General features: G+C 40.6%; 1 protein-coding gene across 1 annotated transcript in view; it reads right to left on the reverse strand.

Annotated features, from left to right (window-relative positions):
• The window catches only part of C5H18orf63 (chromosome 5 C18orf63 homolog), a 30,621-nt gene extending 18,497 nt beyond the window's left edge, over positions 1-12,124 (reverse strand). The window contains 7 exon segments of the mRNA XM_042055180.1: positions 663-772; positions 3,418-3,494; positions 4,839-4,880; positions 5,386-5,497; positions 9,003-9,059; positions 10,414-10,492; positions 11,991-12,124. Coding sequence (XP_041911114.1) covers positions 663-772; positions 3,418-3,494; positions 4,839-4,880; positions 5,386-5,497; positions 9,003-9,059; positions 10,414-10,492; positions 11,991-12,124 — 611 coding nt within the window.
• Positions 12,125-18,919: the final 6,795 nt, after the last annotated feature.

Consider the following 18,919-nt stretch of genomic DNA (forward strand, 5'->3'; position numbering starts at 1 on the left):
GCCAGAAGAAGACGCCAGGTCCTCTGAAAGCAGTTACAAACAGTTGCAAGCTGCCATGCAGGTGTGGAGAACTGACCGAGGTCCTCTGCAGAGCAGCAAGTGTCTTTTACTGCCACAGCCATCTCTCCTGTCCTGCTCCAGTACTTTCTAGTGACATAATTATGTTTTTAAAAGTTCAAAGTAGTTTATTGTTTTGAACAAAATGTTAAGAAACAAATTATCGAGCATTATAATATTCTGAATCCACCAGTGATGGTTAATCTTTATCATCAACCCTACTGGATTTAGAATTACCTAGGATATGGCTAAGGAACTCTTCTAGATGTCTCTGTGAAGAGAAACTCCAGAAAGGATTAACTGCGGGGAATCAAAGGTTTTTCCTAACCGTGGGTGGAGTCTTCTCATAGCCAGAGGGCACAGAATAGAAGAGGGGAGAAGATAAAGCTTGCCATGTACTGGCATTTTCCAATTTCTGCTTCTTGGCCTTTGATGACAAACTTTGCTGCCCCACTGTGACTTCCACAACGGGATGCTTTGAACTCTCTAAAGCTGTCAGCCCAGAAAAACCTCCCCTCCCTGAAGTTTCTTCTACCAGATATTGTGGTCACGGTGGTGCAAAAGTAGTTGTTACATCAGCTTTGCATTACAAACTCAGATCTTACCTTGGCAAAATGTAGCACCAGTTGCTTAGAATGGAATGTCTCTCAATGACAGCGTTCTGGTTGGTATGAAAATCCTCTATAACATGCTGAGAAATATCAAACTCCTGTAGCTTTTAAATGAAATAAGATTTCAACAAATAAGTCCTCAAGGAATTTGCCACATAAAAGGAGACATTACGCCAATACACGCTGGCCGTGGTTGTGAACATTTCAGGGATTCACGTCTTTTTGAATCACAGCCTGATCAGTGCTGTGACATACCCGTCTCTCCACTGCACAGGACGCCTCTCAGGCAGGCTAGGCTTTCCTTTCCCCTTCATCTTCCGAGTCCAAGCTTTTGTTTTATGCTTATGTGGTCATGTGTGAGTGGGGGCAACCCTGGCAGTCATTCCCTGGGAACATAATCCTTTTTGCTTGCTTTCTGAGACAGTCTCACTGGTCTGGAACTCTCAACTAGGGCAACCAGCAAGGTTTGGGGTCTGCTTGCTGCTGTCACTCCAGTGCTGGCATTACAAATACGTTCCACAGTGCCCTTCTATTACTAATGCGGGATCTGGCGGATCAAGCCCAGCAAACACTAGACCAGATCAGGGAACCTTCCCAGCCCTGTGTTACACATCACCAGATCAGGGAACCTTCCCAGCCCTGTGTTACACGTCACCAGATCAGGGAACCTTCCCAGCCCTGTGTTACATGTCACCAGATCAGGGAACCTTCCCAGCCCTGTATCACACTTTTAAAAGACCAACTTCTGACAGAGCCAGTGTCACACTCTCCTTTGATATCCCTACTCCATTTCCTAGACTGCTTTCTTCCTCTTGTTCAAATATCCTACCCAGAGAGGATTCCAGCTTCTATACAGACAGTAAATGTTCACAGCTTATAGTTCAGCTGCCCTGGGAAGTCCTGTAAGATATTTCTCTAGAGTTTGTGACTCCAATTAGTTGCAAATCAATGAAACCGAACAGTGTGAAAAGAAAAATTCTGAATCGTGACCGTCTGACTACCTTTGATACCCGAGTCTCAATTCTTAGTTCTAACGATAAAATTTATACAAAAGTCTGAGATTAAGGGAAACTAAGTAGAATGTTCAAAGTGGTACTGTTATTGAATGAAGATTTGAGAATTTTAATGTGACTCTAAGCTAACTCTGAATGTTTTAGGTGTGCAAACATTAATGAGTATTTTGTAAGTGTTCTCATCTTTATGCTGGCTTTTCTTCTGACCTCGACAAAATCTTTGGGAGGAGACACTTTGCACATGTACATAATGGTACCCAATAAATATCTGTCTTACAATAAACACAAATTGGCTTTCAGTTGCTTATTTTCCATATAACTAAAATTTCAGGGCAACAGTTTAATATTACATAAAACTTTTGGAACATATCTCTCAGGTAATCATGTATTCAATTATAATCTGAATGTATCAACTTGAGTCAGTTTACACATATAAATTTAGCATGGATGTGGTTGGCTCTGTAATCTCAGAGAGCGGCACTATTAGGAGGTGTGGCTTTGTTGAAGTGGGTGTGGCCATGGAAAAAGTGTGTCACTGTGGGGGTGGGCTTTGAGGTTTCTGATGCTCAGGATACCAACTACTTTCTCAGATCATTTCCTGTTTCCTTCAAGATTTAGGGCTCTCAACTACTACTCCAGCACGTTTGCTTGCATGCCCCCATGCTCGCTATCATGATGACAATGGACTGAACCTCTGAAACTGTAAGTGAGCCACCCCAATTAAATGTTCTCCTTATAAGAGCTGCTGTGGTCATGGTGACTCTTAATAGCGATAGAAACCCCAAGACAATTAGTTTTAGGAAAATAGTATAGTTGAACACAGTCTAAATTTGGAGAAATAACTATTATTTTTAAAAATGTATGGATTTATTTATTTATTTATTTATTTTATTTATTTATTTATTTATTTTTTTTTTGGTTTTTCGAGACAGGGTTTCTCTGCAGCTTTAGAGCCTGTCCTGGAACTAGCTCTTGTAGACCAGGCTGGTCTCGAACTCACAGAAATCTGCCTGCCTCTGCCTCCCGAGTGCTGGGATTAAAGGCGTGCGCCACCACCGCCTGGCGCTATGGATTTTTTTAAAATAAAAAATAAGAGCTGAGAAACCATTTCTTACAATAATGATAAACTACTTAAAAAGTTATCTAAATAAGATCAAAGTTTAGAAAACTACTGGAATTTCTACCTTAGAAGAATAGATTTTTTGATAGTAAGTTGTCTAATTCAAATTAGAAGCCTACAGTCCTAGTACTCAGGAGACAGAGAAAGATAGCTACAGGTTCAAGGCCAGCAGGGCAGATACCAACTGCTAGCCGGCCAGAGCTATAAAATGAGACCTTGTTTCAGAATTCCAAAACTGAACAAACAAATGACAGCAACAAACAACCACTGAGCCCTTTAAAATGCCAGCACCAAACAATGGGCTTCCCTAAGACTTTAATTGAAGTGTATATTTGTGCTCTGTTCACAGTAGCCCCCTGGTCTCTCTTGTCTACCCTGAACTCCTGCTAGTTCCCTCCACTCCTCTTCCCTCCAAATATTCACCTTTGTTTTCATGTATGTATGTCTGTGTGTATATACGTATATCCTGCATATGTGAGAAAACATTGCAATTGTTTTGGTAACAAACCCTTCCAATCAGCTTCTATGTTAAAAATTAAAATCAAACAGTAATAATAACATACATACACTAAGTGTATTTAGATATAGGAACTTATAGAAATCAAATATTTTGTACCTCAGGCGGTGGCAATCTGATAGTATAGACTTCTATACTTAAACAAACTTGTGTTTCTGTTACGTTGATGTCTAATACTGAAAAACAATTAACCACGAATGTTCTAGAATTAGTATCCTATCATAACAAATGGAGCATTTTAGTAGCACATATTACTTTATCCAACTTATACATTAAGAATTCTTTTTACACATATAATAAATTTTAAACAATGGACCGTAAATTTGGCAGTCCACAGATCACACTCTTAGACAAAGATAAGAAACAGTATGCTATATGTGGGAAGGAGTCCCTATGATAGGATGACAGTGGGAGAGATGAGACTTCCTACAGCTTATAGAACGCTCAGTACGTACTTTCTGCAAACCTGACATCTATTACTAGTTCCAGCGAGTTACCAGGCTCCTGACCTCAGAGTCATCCCTGAAGCCTCTTCCTAGAGACCTTCCTTTCTCTCTTCAATAAAGCTGTGCTGGCATGGCAGTCATGGGGACCCTGGGAGAAGACAGTATCAGAAGAGGCCCGGAGCTTCGGGGATGCTGACAGCGTATTGCACAGCAGAGGACCAGTGACAGGGCTGCTCTGACTGTAAAACTTTAGTGAGTGTGCACTTAAAATATCTGAGTTTTAGCTAAGTATGTTACATTTACACAAAAGGAAAAACCATCTTTTGACAGAAGCCCAAGAAATTCTCTCTTCTAAATTGTTATCTCAACTCTCTAGCTAAGGTCTCATGCTAACGAAGCTAAATTTAGGGAACAAACTCATTCATCCAGAGTGAGGTCGGAGCGACTGCCGCTGTCAACTGAACGGTTCAGCAGGACAGTCTGCTCAGCTCCAGGAACTGGGGGCTATAGATGAGGGCTGGAAGACTGGGTTCAAACGATGGAGAACCTGCCACGTCTGGTCTCTAATGCCTACTGGAAGCTGATGATCCATCTGCTACCTCAGTAGGTCTATTTATGAACCTACCTGCCTTCAAGGCAATATGCAGAGCAATCAATTAGATTGGATGTTATAATAAAGTCTAACTTTGAGATTACTGATGTTCCTTTAGATTATTTTCAGGAGAAAAATAAAATTCTAATAAAAATAAGTTTTGACATAATTAATACAATTTTTGATAATATGATCTTGGAAAATATATTAAAATACTTACAGAATTAAAGATCTTCACAATCATTTTCTTAAGTAGAGAAATTAAAATATAACTTTCCTCCCAACTAAGTGATTTTTTTCTCAAGTAAGTAAATATATATTTTTAATGAGAAGTAACTTCCTACATGAATTCTGATTATAATTATGTTTTATTGTCTCCTTGCATATGGTAATCATCAAGACTGTAACAACTCAACATTGGTTTTTAAACAACTGTTTGTCATCTTAATGCTTTGTCTATTGTTTTGAGCATTTTTACTTACCAACAGCACTTTGCTTTCCCATATGAGAAAGAAAATCTCTTCCTTAAAAAATTCAAAGAAAATACCATATTATTATAATTCAGAAATAATCATTATTGACAAATATAACCATTTGAAGTGCTATGAAAATTATAAAACAAATTTCTAATGACAGCTCTTAGAAAAATATATAATCACTCAAAAAATACCTGTTCTCTGAAAAGGACCAAGATACCCAATACTTCCTTCAACAATTTGTCTCTTGCTATAAAGTAGAAAACCATCAAACTTTAGAAGTAAATTCAAGATGGCCCTTAAGGCCCAACAAAAATGACAATCTGTTTATTTTATCAAATCTTCATAACGTGTTCATTCTTAAGTATTAAGAATTCTACTAATCAAAGCACTTCAAAGCAGCACCAGCAGGGTTCTGCATATTATCCCTGCAGGGAGATCACAGTGGTGTTGTTGTGGGCTTGTCTAAGAACTCTTCACTAAAAGGAAGCCACCTTGAAATCAAAACAGAAGTACATATAGAAGCAGTCCAGTGACTGGCAAGCGAAGTCACCTTGTACCAAGAGATGACCTGTTCTATTCCAAGCTGGAGCAAGTCTCGCGCTGAGGGAATACGAAAGGCAGCTTTGAAGAATTACAGGAATTACTCTTTGTGGAGTCTCCATCTGAGACAAAGAGAGAATATGGGCAGATTAAGAGCAATGCTGTATAGCTATAAACTCAGATACTGTCTGCAGTCTTAGATCAGCCTCCAATGAACTAAACAATTCTAGATAAAAAAAAGACAGTTGTTCTTGTAATTAATACTACTTAGTTATAAGGCTAAAGAATTTAAGAGATACTCATTTCGAAGCCACCAGTGCGGCATTGTTGTGCCACAATTTCCTGCTCAAGTCTAAACTGTACCCAATCTTCAACCATGCAGCCCGCTCTACACAGAGGAACTCAAGAAAGAATGATATTATGGTTTGTTTATTTTTCCACTGTAGTTTAACATTAGAAATGACTAAGTACAAAATTACTCATGCAACCAAGCATTTATCTATATATACAGAGTCAATCTTTAATATTAGTGCGTTCATTGCTGACTCCCAAGTAATTGGAACTGGATTTATTTCTCCCACTTGAGGTCTCTAAAAAAACTGGGCAAGTTATTTGAAACAATGGTTCATAAAATGCTGGACATTATGGAACAAGGAAGAGGTATTCTCTATAGATGAAAAGTCAATAAGATCAGCCCTGGGAAATCATAGAGCCCATTTTGTGGACTTTTCCTCTACAGAGGATAACATGTCCCTGGCTTACTGTATAAAGAGGGGTTTCCAGACTGTGGTCACAAAAGAGGCAATCTAGAGAGACTCTGTTAGTCTCTGTGAGCTGAAGAGACAGAGCTGAGGGTCCACAGAAGACAAAGAAGCTAGAAAGCCCTTGAGAGGAGGACACCGCAGAGAACAGACTGCAGGCCAGCAGAGTCCCTGGGTTTTCTGAGTACAGACCAGCACACACACACGTGAGGAAACTGCTGAAGTCAGAATGAAAACCAAATTTGTTTGCTACATGAGCATTGACTACAATCCAGAAAGATCTGCCCTGCACTCTGCAACAAAGCAAGTGGAGAAGTGAGAGGGCCAAGAATTGTTTTGCAGTATTAATTGCTGGGATATCCACAATTACAGGTAGAGATTTTGATACCCTGATCCTAATCATTGACACAAGCAAACAGAAAACAAGAATGTGGTAGATTTATCATTATCAACCAATGAGACCCAGTTCACATCTATAAGATGCTGAATACTATAATAAGACCAGAACTCATATTGTTATCAAGAGGACAAGGAACATTTATTAAATCTATAGTAGTTTATATTCTGGACCCTAAAATTTCAATTTTTTTAAAAAAATTAAAGCTTTATGAAACATCTTTCTAAATAATAATTGAATGAAAAAGCGTAGCAGAAAGACCCCTGGGAACCCCCATTTGGAAACCATGCAGCCTATTTGTAGCAGACGTTAGGAAGCACTTGTAACTGAAAAGTTAAAGGGCAGAACTACTTAGAGAACACGTAAAACACTAAACATATCTGTACTAGACAGGAATGATGTTCTTAACTCAGTGACATTGGTCATCATGTTAGGAAGCTAGAAAAAAGAGGGCAAAACAAAACCAAATTAAGTAGAAGAAAATATTATAGACCAAAGGGGAGTGTGTGTGTGTGTGTCGGGGGGGGGGGGGGGGAATCAATGAAATACAAAGTGGCAAAACAAGAGAGAAAATCAATGAAACCTAACACCCTCCTTAATCCTATCAATGATTGTCAACTCTCTAGCTGGACTGATCAGAGAACTAAGAAAAAGAAATGAAAAAAATTCAAAAAAGATCACACATATAACCAATGCTAGAAATCAGAAAGGAAGCCAGGAGGTGGTGGCACAGGCCTTTAATCCCAGCACTCGGGAGGCAGAGGCAGGTGGATCTCTGTGAGTTCGAGGTCAGCCTGGTCTACAAGAGCTAGTTCCAGGACAGGCTCCAATGCTACAGAGAAACCTTGTTTTGAAAAAGCAAAACACAAAACAAAACAAAAAAAGAAATCAGAAAGGAGAAATCACTTCATATTTTACAGCAAAGAAAAATAAGAGAACACCAAAGCAAATTTATTAAAACAAATTTGAGAGTTTAAATGCAAGGACACAATCCTCAAAATAACTTAATATCTCCACTCCCCAATGAAGTAAAATTATAGTTAAACTCTTTAAAATCCAAGTTCCAGACAGCTCTATGGATGAATTTCATGAAACATTTAGGGAAGAAATAACAAAATCAGACATGACTTCTTTCAGAAAAGTTTCTTTTTAAGGGAGGTGATATTTATTTCTTACAATTCCTGGTGGTAGAGATCTTAACTGATCCATAAATATGACAATTTCTGATTATTTGAGAAGCGCCAAAGGGATGAGTAAGACATACTTCTGGATGTGTCAAGGGTTTACAGGGAGGACTTGGGGTAGAATCCACAGTGAACGTGGCAGTGCCGTCCCCACAGGCTGGAGCTGAGGCTACGTTGAAAGCCTGAGAGTGCAAACTGGCTCTTCTCTCTCTCTCTCTCTCTCTCTCTCTCTCTCTCTCTCTCTCTCTCTCTCTCTCTCTCTCTCTCTCTGTCTCTCTCTCTCTGTCTCTCTCTCTCTCTCTGTCTCTCTCTCTCTGTCTGTCTCTCTCTCTCTCTCTCTCTGTCTCTCTCTCTCTGTCTCTCTCTCTCCCTTCCCTCTCTCCCTTCCCTCTCTCTCTCTCTCTCTCTCTCTCTCTCTCTCTCCCCTCTCTCTCTCCCTTCCCTCTCTCTCTCTCTCCCTCTCCCCCCCTCTCTCTCCCACCTAGGTGATATCAGCTAAGCCTTCCCACCACAATGTGCTTTACCTTCTGAAGCCAGGACGCACTGCCCCAACACCCACGCCCACTTTCTGCCTTCGAAGAAGCTCACCATTAGTGTAATATAGTCTACAGTTTTGTTTCTCTTACATGTTAGATATATAATTATGGCAATGATTCCATCTCTTGGTATTTTGTTGTTTTTCTATGTCAAAATGGAGTAAATCTCTCATTGTGTCCTTAAATAAATGTTTGAGGTCTTTTCCCATGTTTAACAACAATTTGTGAGAAAGAGACTCAAAATTATGTTTGCTGGTTAAGTTTTGGCTATTTATTTATTGTTGGTAACTCTACACAAACTAGGGTCATCTGGAAAGAGGGAACCTCAACTGAGAAAATGCCTTCATCAGATTGGCCTCCAGGCAAGTCTGCGGGTCATTTCTAAATGATTGAGGCTGGGGTGAGGGCAGCCCAGTGTGGGCGCTGCCACCTCTTGGCAGGTGGTCCTGGTTATGTAAAAACGCGAGTTAAGTGAGCCATGTTACAGACAGGTGAGCTCTTCTATGGTCATGTCTGTTCTTCAGTTCCTGCCACTCCGTTCCTGTCTGGAATGCCTGCCCTGGCTGCCTGTGGGGATGCACTGTGATGTGGAAGGATAAGCCTGATAAACACTTTTCTCCCTAAGTTGCTCGTTAGTTATAGTGTCCATCCTAGCAACAGAAAACACAGCAGGGCACTGATGAAAGAAATTGACTATATACTGTTCTATAATAATATAGAACACCTGTATTACTATTTTAAACACATACCTTAGCTCCATATTTTTCAATATAGGCATGAAGTCTCCCAGATTTGAAAAACGGTATCTGTAACAGAAAGTCCTTTGTAAAAAGGACTAAACATAGATCTTTAACAAAACAGTGTTATACATAAATATTTTAAGTAAAATACAACAAAGGGCACAGATTTTTGGCTATTGTTCTATATTTCTATTCTATATCCATTTGAAGAAAGAGACTATGAAAACCACTTTTTCCTTGACATAGGATCTGTGACAGGTTCATTGGCAAGGTGAAGTTGCCTGGTATTGACATGTTCTCCAAGCCATATAAAAGAGGCAAATACACTTCATATAAGTACTTAACTACTTTTAAATAAACAAGACGTACTTAGATATGGATGTGGAAAATGAACCTAAATAGAAATTTAAATTTAAAAGGCTTCTACCTACTAATGAAAGAAACATAAGTATTAAAAGAACAGCAGACATTATTTGCTGAATGGGCATGGTATCAAATTGACATCTAAATACATACATCTATGCAATCGGTTACGCAGCTCTCAGTGCCCTCCAGAGAAGCGTCTTTATAGATGGTAGTTAATACAGGGACTCGCAGCTAGTCTGTGTACAGAGAATGAATGGCTAGGAGCTGCTCAGCCCAAAACGGGACAACTGTATTATACTGCCTGCCCCTCAGGCTCATGGGACATCGTGGAGGAAGGGAGAGCCAGAGGCCAGGAAGGACTGGTGTTACGTAGTCTCTTCCAGAGCTGGCACTCAAATTCCCAGCAACTGTGGTGGCCTGCACGAAATCAAGACAATCGACATTCCCGCAGGGGTGAGGGAGGGCATCCAATTCCCACAACAAGCTGAACAGTTATTGAGAGCTGATGGCTGCTAGGGAAGGGGTGTGACCCCTGTCATCGTGACCACTGTAGTGGATGGTGTAGTGGATGGCTCTAACACCATGCATGCATGCTCTAATTAGAGTCCGTGGATTATTTTTTAAGAAAGAGTACATGAAGTTGGGAGGAGGAAGAGGTTGTGTATGGAAGGACTTGGAGGGGGAAAGGTGTGATGGAAACAAAGGGTATAAATATATGATATTCTCAAAGAATAATAAAAATGTTGATTTACTGAGATGAGAAATTTAAGTATAACTAAAATATTGATCAAAAGCACTGAAGCCCATGCTATCCTATCTATTGTACCATAACATGTTCTGTTGATTAGTGGTCTTTATTTCAGCACTTATATAAGATAAAGCTAAATATTAATTTAGAATCACAAGATAGATTTAAATGTCAGACATATCAAGTTAATGGGACATTCACTCAAACTGAAATAGGGGTGGTCAGTCCCCATAAACAATCTTTCATTTCTGCTACCGTACTTATTATTGTTTATCAATATTGCTTCTAGGAATCAGCGATACTAACCGACATCACTACCCAGATTTGGTTTAATATTCCAGGCACAGGTGCTGTAAGAACATCTTCATGCAGCAGTAGCAGCTGCCTGTGGAGAAGGAACACATTATTTTCAAACTGAACTTGTCTACTGTCTATGCGTGTATGCTACTGAAATATTTAGAAACTTAGAATTCACTTTTCTACCTATTTTGTTACTTTTCAACGAGGTCAGAGATAACTTGTATTAAGCATGACTAAATTACACCCAACAGGAATGCTACAGATATTCTGATATACTTGGGGATTTAAGATAGGGTAGCACTCCAGGACTGTACTCCCCATTTCTGTCCTTACGATTTTGTTTTGTTTTGCAACCGTCTCACTATATAGTTCAGGATGCCTCTAATTTGAGCTTCTTGCTCCTCAGCATCCAGACTGCTGGGATTGTGTGAATTCTGTATTAAATTCAGCTCTCTCCTAGCAATCTTACAGGCTTTATTCTTCTCTGAGATAGTTATTTAAACACATAAGTTTGTCTTGAGTCCTTTGGGTACCTCAAACAGTTAAAGGCACTAATACAAGTGAGTCCTTAACCAACAGATTTCAGTTGAGCTGTTCCTTAAAGATTATCTTGGGTCAGGAATTGCAAGAAAATTCTTAGAGAAATATGCAGACAGAAGTTCTTGTCCCTGGTCCCACAGCTGTTAAGTCCCAAAGAAATACACAGAGACATATTAATGATAAACTCTTTGGCCTGTTAGCTCAGGCTTATTTTTAACTAGCTCTTACAATTTAAATTAACCCATAATTCTTATCTATGTTCAGCCACGTGGCTTGGAACCTTTTCTCACTCAGGCTTTCTCGTCGCTTCTGCGGCATCTGGCTGGTGACTCCCTCACCTTTCTTCTCCCCAGAATTCTCTTAGTGGTTGCCTCACCTATATTGCATGTCTGGCTACTGGCCAATCAGCGTTTTTTAAACCAATACAAGTGACAAGTCTTTACAGTGCAAAAAAGCATTATCCCACGGCAGATATATTCTCCATTGTCATGTTTTGACATAGAAATTTAGAAATTATGTTAATTTTTTGTATCGTTAAGTGCCTTGTAAAGAGTATATAGCAAATATATATATTACTTAGTATATTTGGGGGGAAGGCTGATTTAATTCAAAAACTAAATCTTATAAAGAATTAAAATTTATTTTTTATTTTATGTGTGTTGGTGTTTTGCCTGCATACATGTCTGTGTGAGGGTGTCAGTCCCTGGAACCGGAGTCACAGACAGTTGTGAGCTTCCCTGTGGGTACTGGGAATTGAACTTCTGGAAGAGCACCTAGTGCTTTCAACCACTGAACCATCTCTGCAGCCTTGAAAATTCAAAAATTTTAAAGCTCACAAGAGGTCACAAATATAAAAACTTAACAGTGAGATATTTACCTCAAGCATTTTAACTCCCTTTTAAAATGTAATCTAATATACCTGGATTCTTTGCTTTCAAAATAGAGATACAGATTTAGTAGATGTTTTGAAGGAAATCCCCCTAAAATAGCTATAATGGGATTTGTAAAGTCTAAAGGCTCAGAGAGAAGGCACATGCTCTTACCTGCACATCTTGATCTGTGTACTCCTAATCTCTGTTTCTGCCATCCTGCTACTCAATATTATCTGGACAGCGCAGACTTTGTGTAAATCTGGGAGTATGATAAAGAACAGGGATGGCTGCCTCGTCTCATTCATATTTTCGTGTTGACTGTGTTTCAGCAAGCAGGTCCGTCACAGACACACAGCTGTAGAAAAACATACATCAACAGTTTAACCATAGGTTTCAATACTAACTCAGCAGATTTTATTTGATGCCATGTTAGAATAAGAAAATAAAAATGAATTGGTAAACTTCAGCCAAAAAAAATCACCATTTCAGCTTCATGGTCTTCTAAATCCCTTGTCTTTAGAGAGGTTTTATTAAAAAAAAATTGTTCACCTATGATTATCCAGTTAGAATAAGTTTAATACTTTTGTTTACTATATTCACAGAGCTACACACCTATTAATGGAATAGATTAGAAAGAACACTTTCATTGCCTCTTCCAAGATTCTAAATCTTCAGTTCTACAATACAAATTGAATGGCTAATTTCTATACTAATAGCTCTAATTTATTAAATGCTTAAGTCTTTTCTTGCTATATGCCTACCATATTGTGTTTAATAATTTCATTCTACAGATCTTGGCTATCCTTAAAGTTTTATTTTCAAAAACATGAAATCTTTTCTCTTACATAATTTTTTTAAAAAAGAAAAGGTTAGCCAAAACAAGTCAGTGTATAACCATTAAGTAGACTTCATTTCCAAGAAATGACTTGGCTTTAAAACTTGTACTTGGGGGCACATTTTAAAACTGCTAGTTCATAGGCAACCTTTGAAGTGTGTGTCGTGCATTACAGAAAACTGGAATCTCAGTGCAGAGCCGGCTAGGGAATGTCAAGTACACCAGTGGGAGGCGATTTGGACTCTAGAACGGCAGACTTTACACAAACATACCTTTTCTCTTTAAAGAGAAACCACCAGCCTTGGAATCTGAAGTGTGGGTGGACTTTAGTCTGGTCACATCAGCCAAATGCGTTTGGTTGTCGTTTGAGGAATGCTGGCCCTGAACTTTGGTTTAAACAAATCTAACGCACTTAAACCACAGCATTTGAAATTTTCTTCGGTAATATTTCAGTGCTGGGCTCACTTATGCTTCCCATAAGTGAGTTCACAGTGAGTTTCCTCCCCTCCTTAGGCTCCACTTTCTCAGTAAAAGCAATACCTCTGAAGCCTTTAAAAACAAATCTAAGGTACTTCTAGACATTTCTAATGCTCTAAAAAATCGAAGCAAATGACATCGTTTTAACAGAACAATCATCTTTTCCTGGCCCTTAAGCTATCCCAGTGCAAAATCAGCACGGGTTGTTTAACTCTGGGGTCTTCCGTGTGGTCCTTAAAGCAGTGCCCCAGTTTTCTCAGGGTGATCGTGAAGGTCTCGCTCGATGGGCGATTCTGACCCCCTCCCTCGTCTCTCTTTCCTTGCTTCCTAATGATGTGGCGCCTCTGAGAAGCCCTTCCTCGGGAGGTGAGGAAGGCCAGGCTGGCATCAAAGTCGCCTGCAGCCGGTCCTCTCTTACCTCAGTCTGTCTGTCCTCACCCTCCGCGCTCTCCTCAGTCTGTCAGCCTCTGTGCTCGCCTCAGTCGGTCCTCGCAGTCCCGGGAGCTATTGGGATGCTCAAGCCTCGTGTTCCCGTCAGAACCTGCTCCCTTCACACCTAGTTCCTGTCAAGTCCCGCGCTCCAACTCCCATCAGGCCCCGCGCTCTGGGCTGCTGAGAACTCCCATGCTGCCTTGCGCTCTCTGCTCCCGTCTTGTGCTCCTCGTTCTTCCACATTGCTGGCTCCCGTCAGCCCCTGGAGCTCCTGTCAGCTCCCTGATCCCTGCATGGTCCGGCCCCAGTCGGCCTAGCCCTCCACTCAGCCCGGCAGCCCCCACCCCACATCCCTGCCAGCCCAGCAGGAGGCTCCCGTCAAGTCTCCCATGGGGTCCTGAGCTCCCAGAGACCTGTGCTTCCCAGTGCCACCTTATGACCCCTGGAGGCTGCTCCCGCACAGCCTTTGTTCCCCGCGTGCCCTCCGCCGACAGATGCCACGGTGCCTAGGGAGCCCATTTCAGCGTGGCCTTCCGAGTCACATGCCCGGAGGTATCGGTCCCACCATGCAATACATGCAGTGCCTTCTGTCAGCACCCCAGCATGGCCCATGGGCTTTCCTGAGAAAATGAGAGTTTGCTTAGCACCTCGCAGGTCACCCAAACACCCAAGGGCAGGTGGTTCCTGGGTCAGCATGCAAGGGCTGTGTGAAGCCGCAGGCCACCCTGTTGGTTGGGATGAGTGAGCCACAGGCTGGTCACAGAAACAGTTTCTGCTCAGATTCTGGTTGCTCTAAGCAACTTCCAGAACTTCTCTGTGGTGATGAGGCTCCACCGCTGTGATACGCTCCTTGCTCCTCGTACTCATTTGATAGGTAGTTATTAAGCACACGCCACACTTAAGTGCTTTGCTAGGCGTTTGGCTATGGAGCATTAAACAGCATTTTCTACCATAGCAGGACTTACTCGGAGCAGGAAAAGTTACTGATCCCGAAGTGAACTCATTCTTGTCAGATCCACAGAAAACGAGAGTTGGGAAGTCATAAAAGTCGTTGCCTGTCTGCAATCGGTTCTTTCGCAAGATTCCAATGAGCGTTCTCCTTGCAGATGTGCAGGTTCCTGTGACAAAGTTCACCTATAATATTCTTCAAAACTGCAGCAATTCAGACACGATGTGCTTATTAGACTCTTTGACCAGCAACAGATGCTCCACCAGCGAGCTCACCCTAACTGCTGATTAAGGCCTCCCATGCTAGTGAATTTTGTGTACCAGCAGCTCACATGGAGTACTTCTGTTTTGCCATCAGATAATCCTTTTCCTTGAACCTCTTAAATAGGTCATCGTGTGCCATAACTCTGAATGGAAAAAAAAATGTGCCTCAGAAGACTTTAATGTGGCTGGCACTGTTTTAAAATAAGTGATTGTTTTCTAAGCAAAGACAAGCAATTCATTGGTGATGGCTTTGATTCTGAGGATTGCCTAGACAATTCCCTAACTCCTGGCCTGAGAGGCACCGTCACCTCTATGTCCTGGGACTGTCAAGGACCCTGAATGGTTGGTACAGTTATGTTTAGTATCTGGAATTCTCCCCTTCGTATTATTTTAGCATTGTTCTTGCTATTTGCAAGAGTTTCTGCGACCACCATAGCCAGCAGAGTGACAAGCGACCATAGGTAAGAAGGTGGTTTGCTTCAACGCGACTTAATAGCTGGTGTTCAGACTTGTGGAGTCTGACAACAGCTAATTTATTAGAGAAAAATTTAAGCACAGCACAATTTGGTGAAAACTAACTCTGATGATAATTAACTCAAATCCATGTTCAAAACAGAATGTACATAAATCTTTGTTACTCATTTTAAAGTCCACAAAGAGAGTTTCTATAAATTGACTGAGAACAACAATCCTACAATAAAGGTCCAGGGGAGTACCAGTTCCAGAAAAGTCTCTAGCCACACAGATGGAGCAGTGGTCAGTGGACCAGTAAGCACATTTGCTTAAGCCTTCTGGGTGGATAACGGGTCTAGCATTTTTTCCTTTGGGAAACAACCCTGTGTGCTTAACATTACAGGTTTTCATAGTGAATATCTGTGAGCACAAAGACGTGCATGACTCTCCAGGTTATGCTGAAGACAGAAGAGTTGTGAAATGAATTTAGCATTTAAACCATTCCCCATAACCGCTCATTACTCTGACTGCCCTAACCCTTCACGACGCACACACAGGCAAACATGGCAATGATGGTTCTTAGGGTTTGAGAATGAAATGTTCACCATTGACTCCTGGGCAGTTGGCCCTAGACTGTCATGTAAACTTTAATATTATGAGCCTACTTGGAGGAAGTAGAACAGTGAGGACACACTTTTGGACGTTAGACCCCGGGCCCCAGTCCTTTCCTCTGTGTTTGATGCCTCTCATGAGCTGAGTAACCTCTGCCACACACTGCTGTCCTATGATGTTTGGTTCAAAGGTGCAAGGGGCCAAGTGATCATGTGCTGACCTGTTTGAAACCATGAGCTAGAATCAGTAACTCTCCTGAAGTATTTGGTTATTCTGTTGTAACTATGCAAATTTAACTAATATGAATGAATTGATAGCAAGATGTCCTGCATAAATTAACTTGCCATTGTCTGAAGTTATTGTCATTAATGGCTCTAGGTTATCAATGAACTCCAGATGATTTTACAAAGTTGTTTATTTTTGAAATTTTAATTTAATTACAAGGTTTCTTCCTCCCCCCTCTAAACCCTTCCGTATATCCATCTCTGCTGTCCTTCAAACTTTTTTCATTGATTGTTATTAGGAACACATAAACCTAAATATAACCTGCTCAGTGCATATCATGTGACTTGTATGCATGTTTTCAGGGCTGACGATTTGGGATTAGACAACCAGTCCATGTGCTCTTCCCTAGAAAACACCAGATGCTTTTATTAGCTGTATAGCCAGATATGACAGGCTTGTTGTATTCCATTCCACATCCTGCACCTGAAAGAATCTCAGTAGCAACAATGGTGTTTAACAATAGTCATGGGGTAAAACCACTTCATACCAAAGAAAGATGCTTTATTCTTAAGTAGATGCACAACTGTTTAGATTTAACTAAATATGCACAAGACATAGAGACTGATATTTCTGGAAAGGAAAAGCTGTTCTGCATTAACATGTTATTCAAAAGACACAAATAGGATGTAGATTTTCTCTGTTCATATCTAAATTGGAGTCTTTTTGCAGAAAAGTTTATTTAATAAGGAAAGCAAGAGAGAGACAGACAGAGACAGACAGAGAGGAGATAGAGAGCAAATACTTCTTAAAGTATATATATTTTTTGCACAAGATTAGACATATAATTGATATTCTCAATGTTTATTACAATATCCCTGTTGTGGAAGTCAGGAGGCATTTGTAATATTTGTGTACTTTTAATTTCTTGGGTTTCTGTGTCTAAATTTGCCTGTTGGCAGTGGCTTGTCAGGTAGGTTGCTTCCTCATACCTGGGTTTTAGAAGAAGAAAGTCTTTCTGAGTAATAATAACAATTGTGCTAGGTAAACCTGACTGGTTTCTTTATGCTAAACCCAGTGGTAAGCATGAGTTAATGGCTTACAAGAGTTGCTAACTAGGCCATCATCACACCCTTTATCACACCTCTGATAAAATTAAAGATAGGATTCAGGTCACCAATACCAAAATGGTTTTGTTTCTGCATGTGTATGTGTACTGGTGGCCATGCAGGTGTGTGCACTTGTGTGCTGAGGCCTGTGGTTGACATTACATGTCTTCTTTGATTGTTCTCTACCTTATTTATTGCAGTGAGCTTTCCCATTGAACCTGAGCTTGCCAATTTGGCTTTGCTCAAGGGATTTTCTGTCTCTGCCTCCTCTGAGCTGAGATTACAGGAGGATGGCCATACCCACCCAGGTTTCCAGTGGATTCTAGGGCTTCACCCTCCCCTTCTCATGCTGGCACAGGAAGTGTTTTACCCAGTGATATAGCTGCCCAGCTCAAAGCTTTGTTTTGAAATCCATTGGGAGTTATTTGGAACCAAGGTCTGATTATAGAGGTTGCCATGACTTCAAGAGAAGGCTCTGCTGGAGGTCATAGGTTATTCAGTAGTCCTAGGGTTTCAAAGAAAAAAATATATTATGGTTCCCTTGTCAGTTTTTACTAAATCTCAATCATTTGATTTCACCAATAAAGACTTGGGAGTCAGATGCTGGGGTGAAAGAAAGCTTGCTAGCTTAGAGAGGCAGAGATCTCACCCAACTGACTTCCTCCTAAAGCCCTGTATTATATTTCCCATCATTGATATGCGAAAGATTTTTCCCTTTAATATTACTTAATTCCTTCCTTGAAAACCTTCTAGGTGTCTTACCAAATCTGATGGTTTCTCAGTTTGTTCACAGCTGGCGTGATTTCTCAGTCTGTGTGGTTGTGCCATGTGTTGGAACACCAAATATTGTTTTTAGCAAAATCTCAATCGTTTGATTTTACCAATAAAGACTTGGAAGCCAGATACTGGGGTGAAAGCCTGCTAGCTCAGAGGGGGAGAGAAATCACCCATCTGACCTTCCTCCTCCACCAATGACCCAGAAAATTACCTTTCTCCTACACTGTCTCAAACAAGACTCTTCCAACTCACTGTCCTTCCCCCTTCTATGTCCTGCCCTCCTGACTCCCTCTTACTTTCTATGGTTTTCTTCTTGTTCATTTCCTGTCAACTGGCTGCTTGCTCTGTCTCTTGACCTTTGGTTAACTTCATTTAATTCTGTTTATAACAAACAGAAATCTCTGGGATTAAAGGTGTGTGCTGGAGCTGAGCCACACTACATGTATAAACAGTTTTTTTCAAGTAAATAATGACATCTCAGGGTTGAAAGTGTGATGAAATATTCTGCAACATTCACTAAATGCATATATTTGAAGAAAGGAAAAGTCAGAAGTCAATAACTAAAGGGGGGATAAAATAAGAAGAAAGTTATATAAAGATGCTTTTTTAAATCAAATGCTCTGGTCATGGTGTTTTATCACAGTAATAGAAAAGTTACTGGGGCCGACATAGGCATTAGCTATGTTTATGTGTATGCGGCAAGGAAAGGAATGAGATTATCTGAAGCAGTTTTAGAGAAGGAAATAAAGCAGGTGTTGTGGAATATTCTTTTTGGACACTGTGAAAATGTGTCTCTCTTATTGGCTTAATAAAAAGCTGAACAGATAATAGTTAGGTAGGATTTCCAGGCACAAAGATGCTGGGACGAAGAAAGGAGGAGACACAAGGAGTTACCAGCCAGAGTGAGAGGGAGATAAACAGGCAGGAGGACAGGCAAGGGCCAGGAGTCTCATGACAACTTGTAGGTGAAT

The sequence above is a fragment of the Arvicola amphibius genome, chromosome 5, assembly GCF_903992535.2.
Source record: "Arvicola amphibius chromosome 5, mArvAmp1.2, whole genome shotgun sequence".
NCBI lineage: Eukaryota > Metazoa > Chordata > Mammalia > Rodentia > Cricetidae > Arvicola > Arvicola amphibius.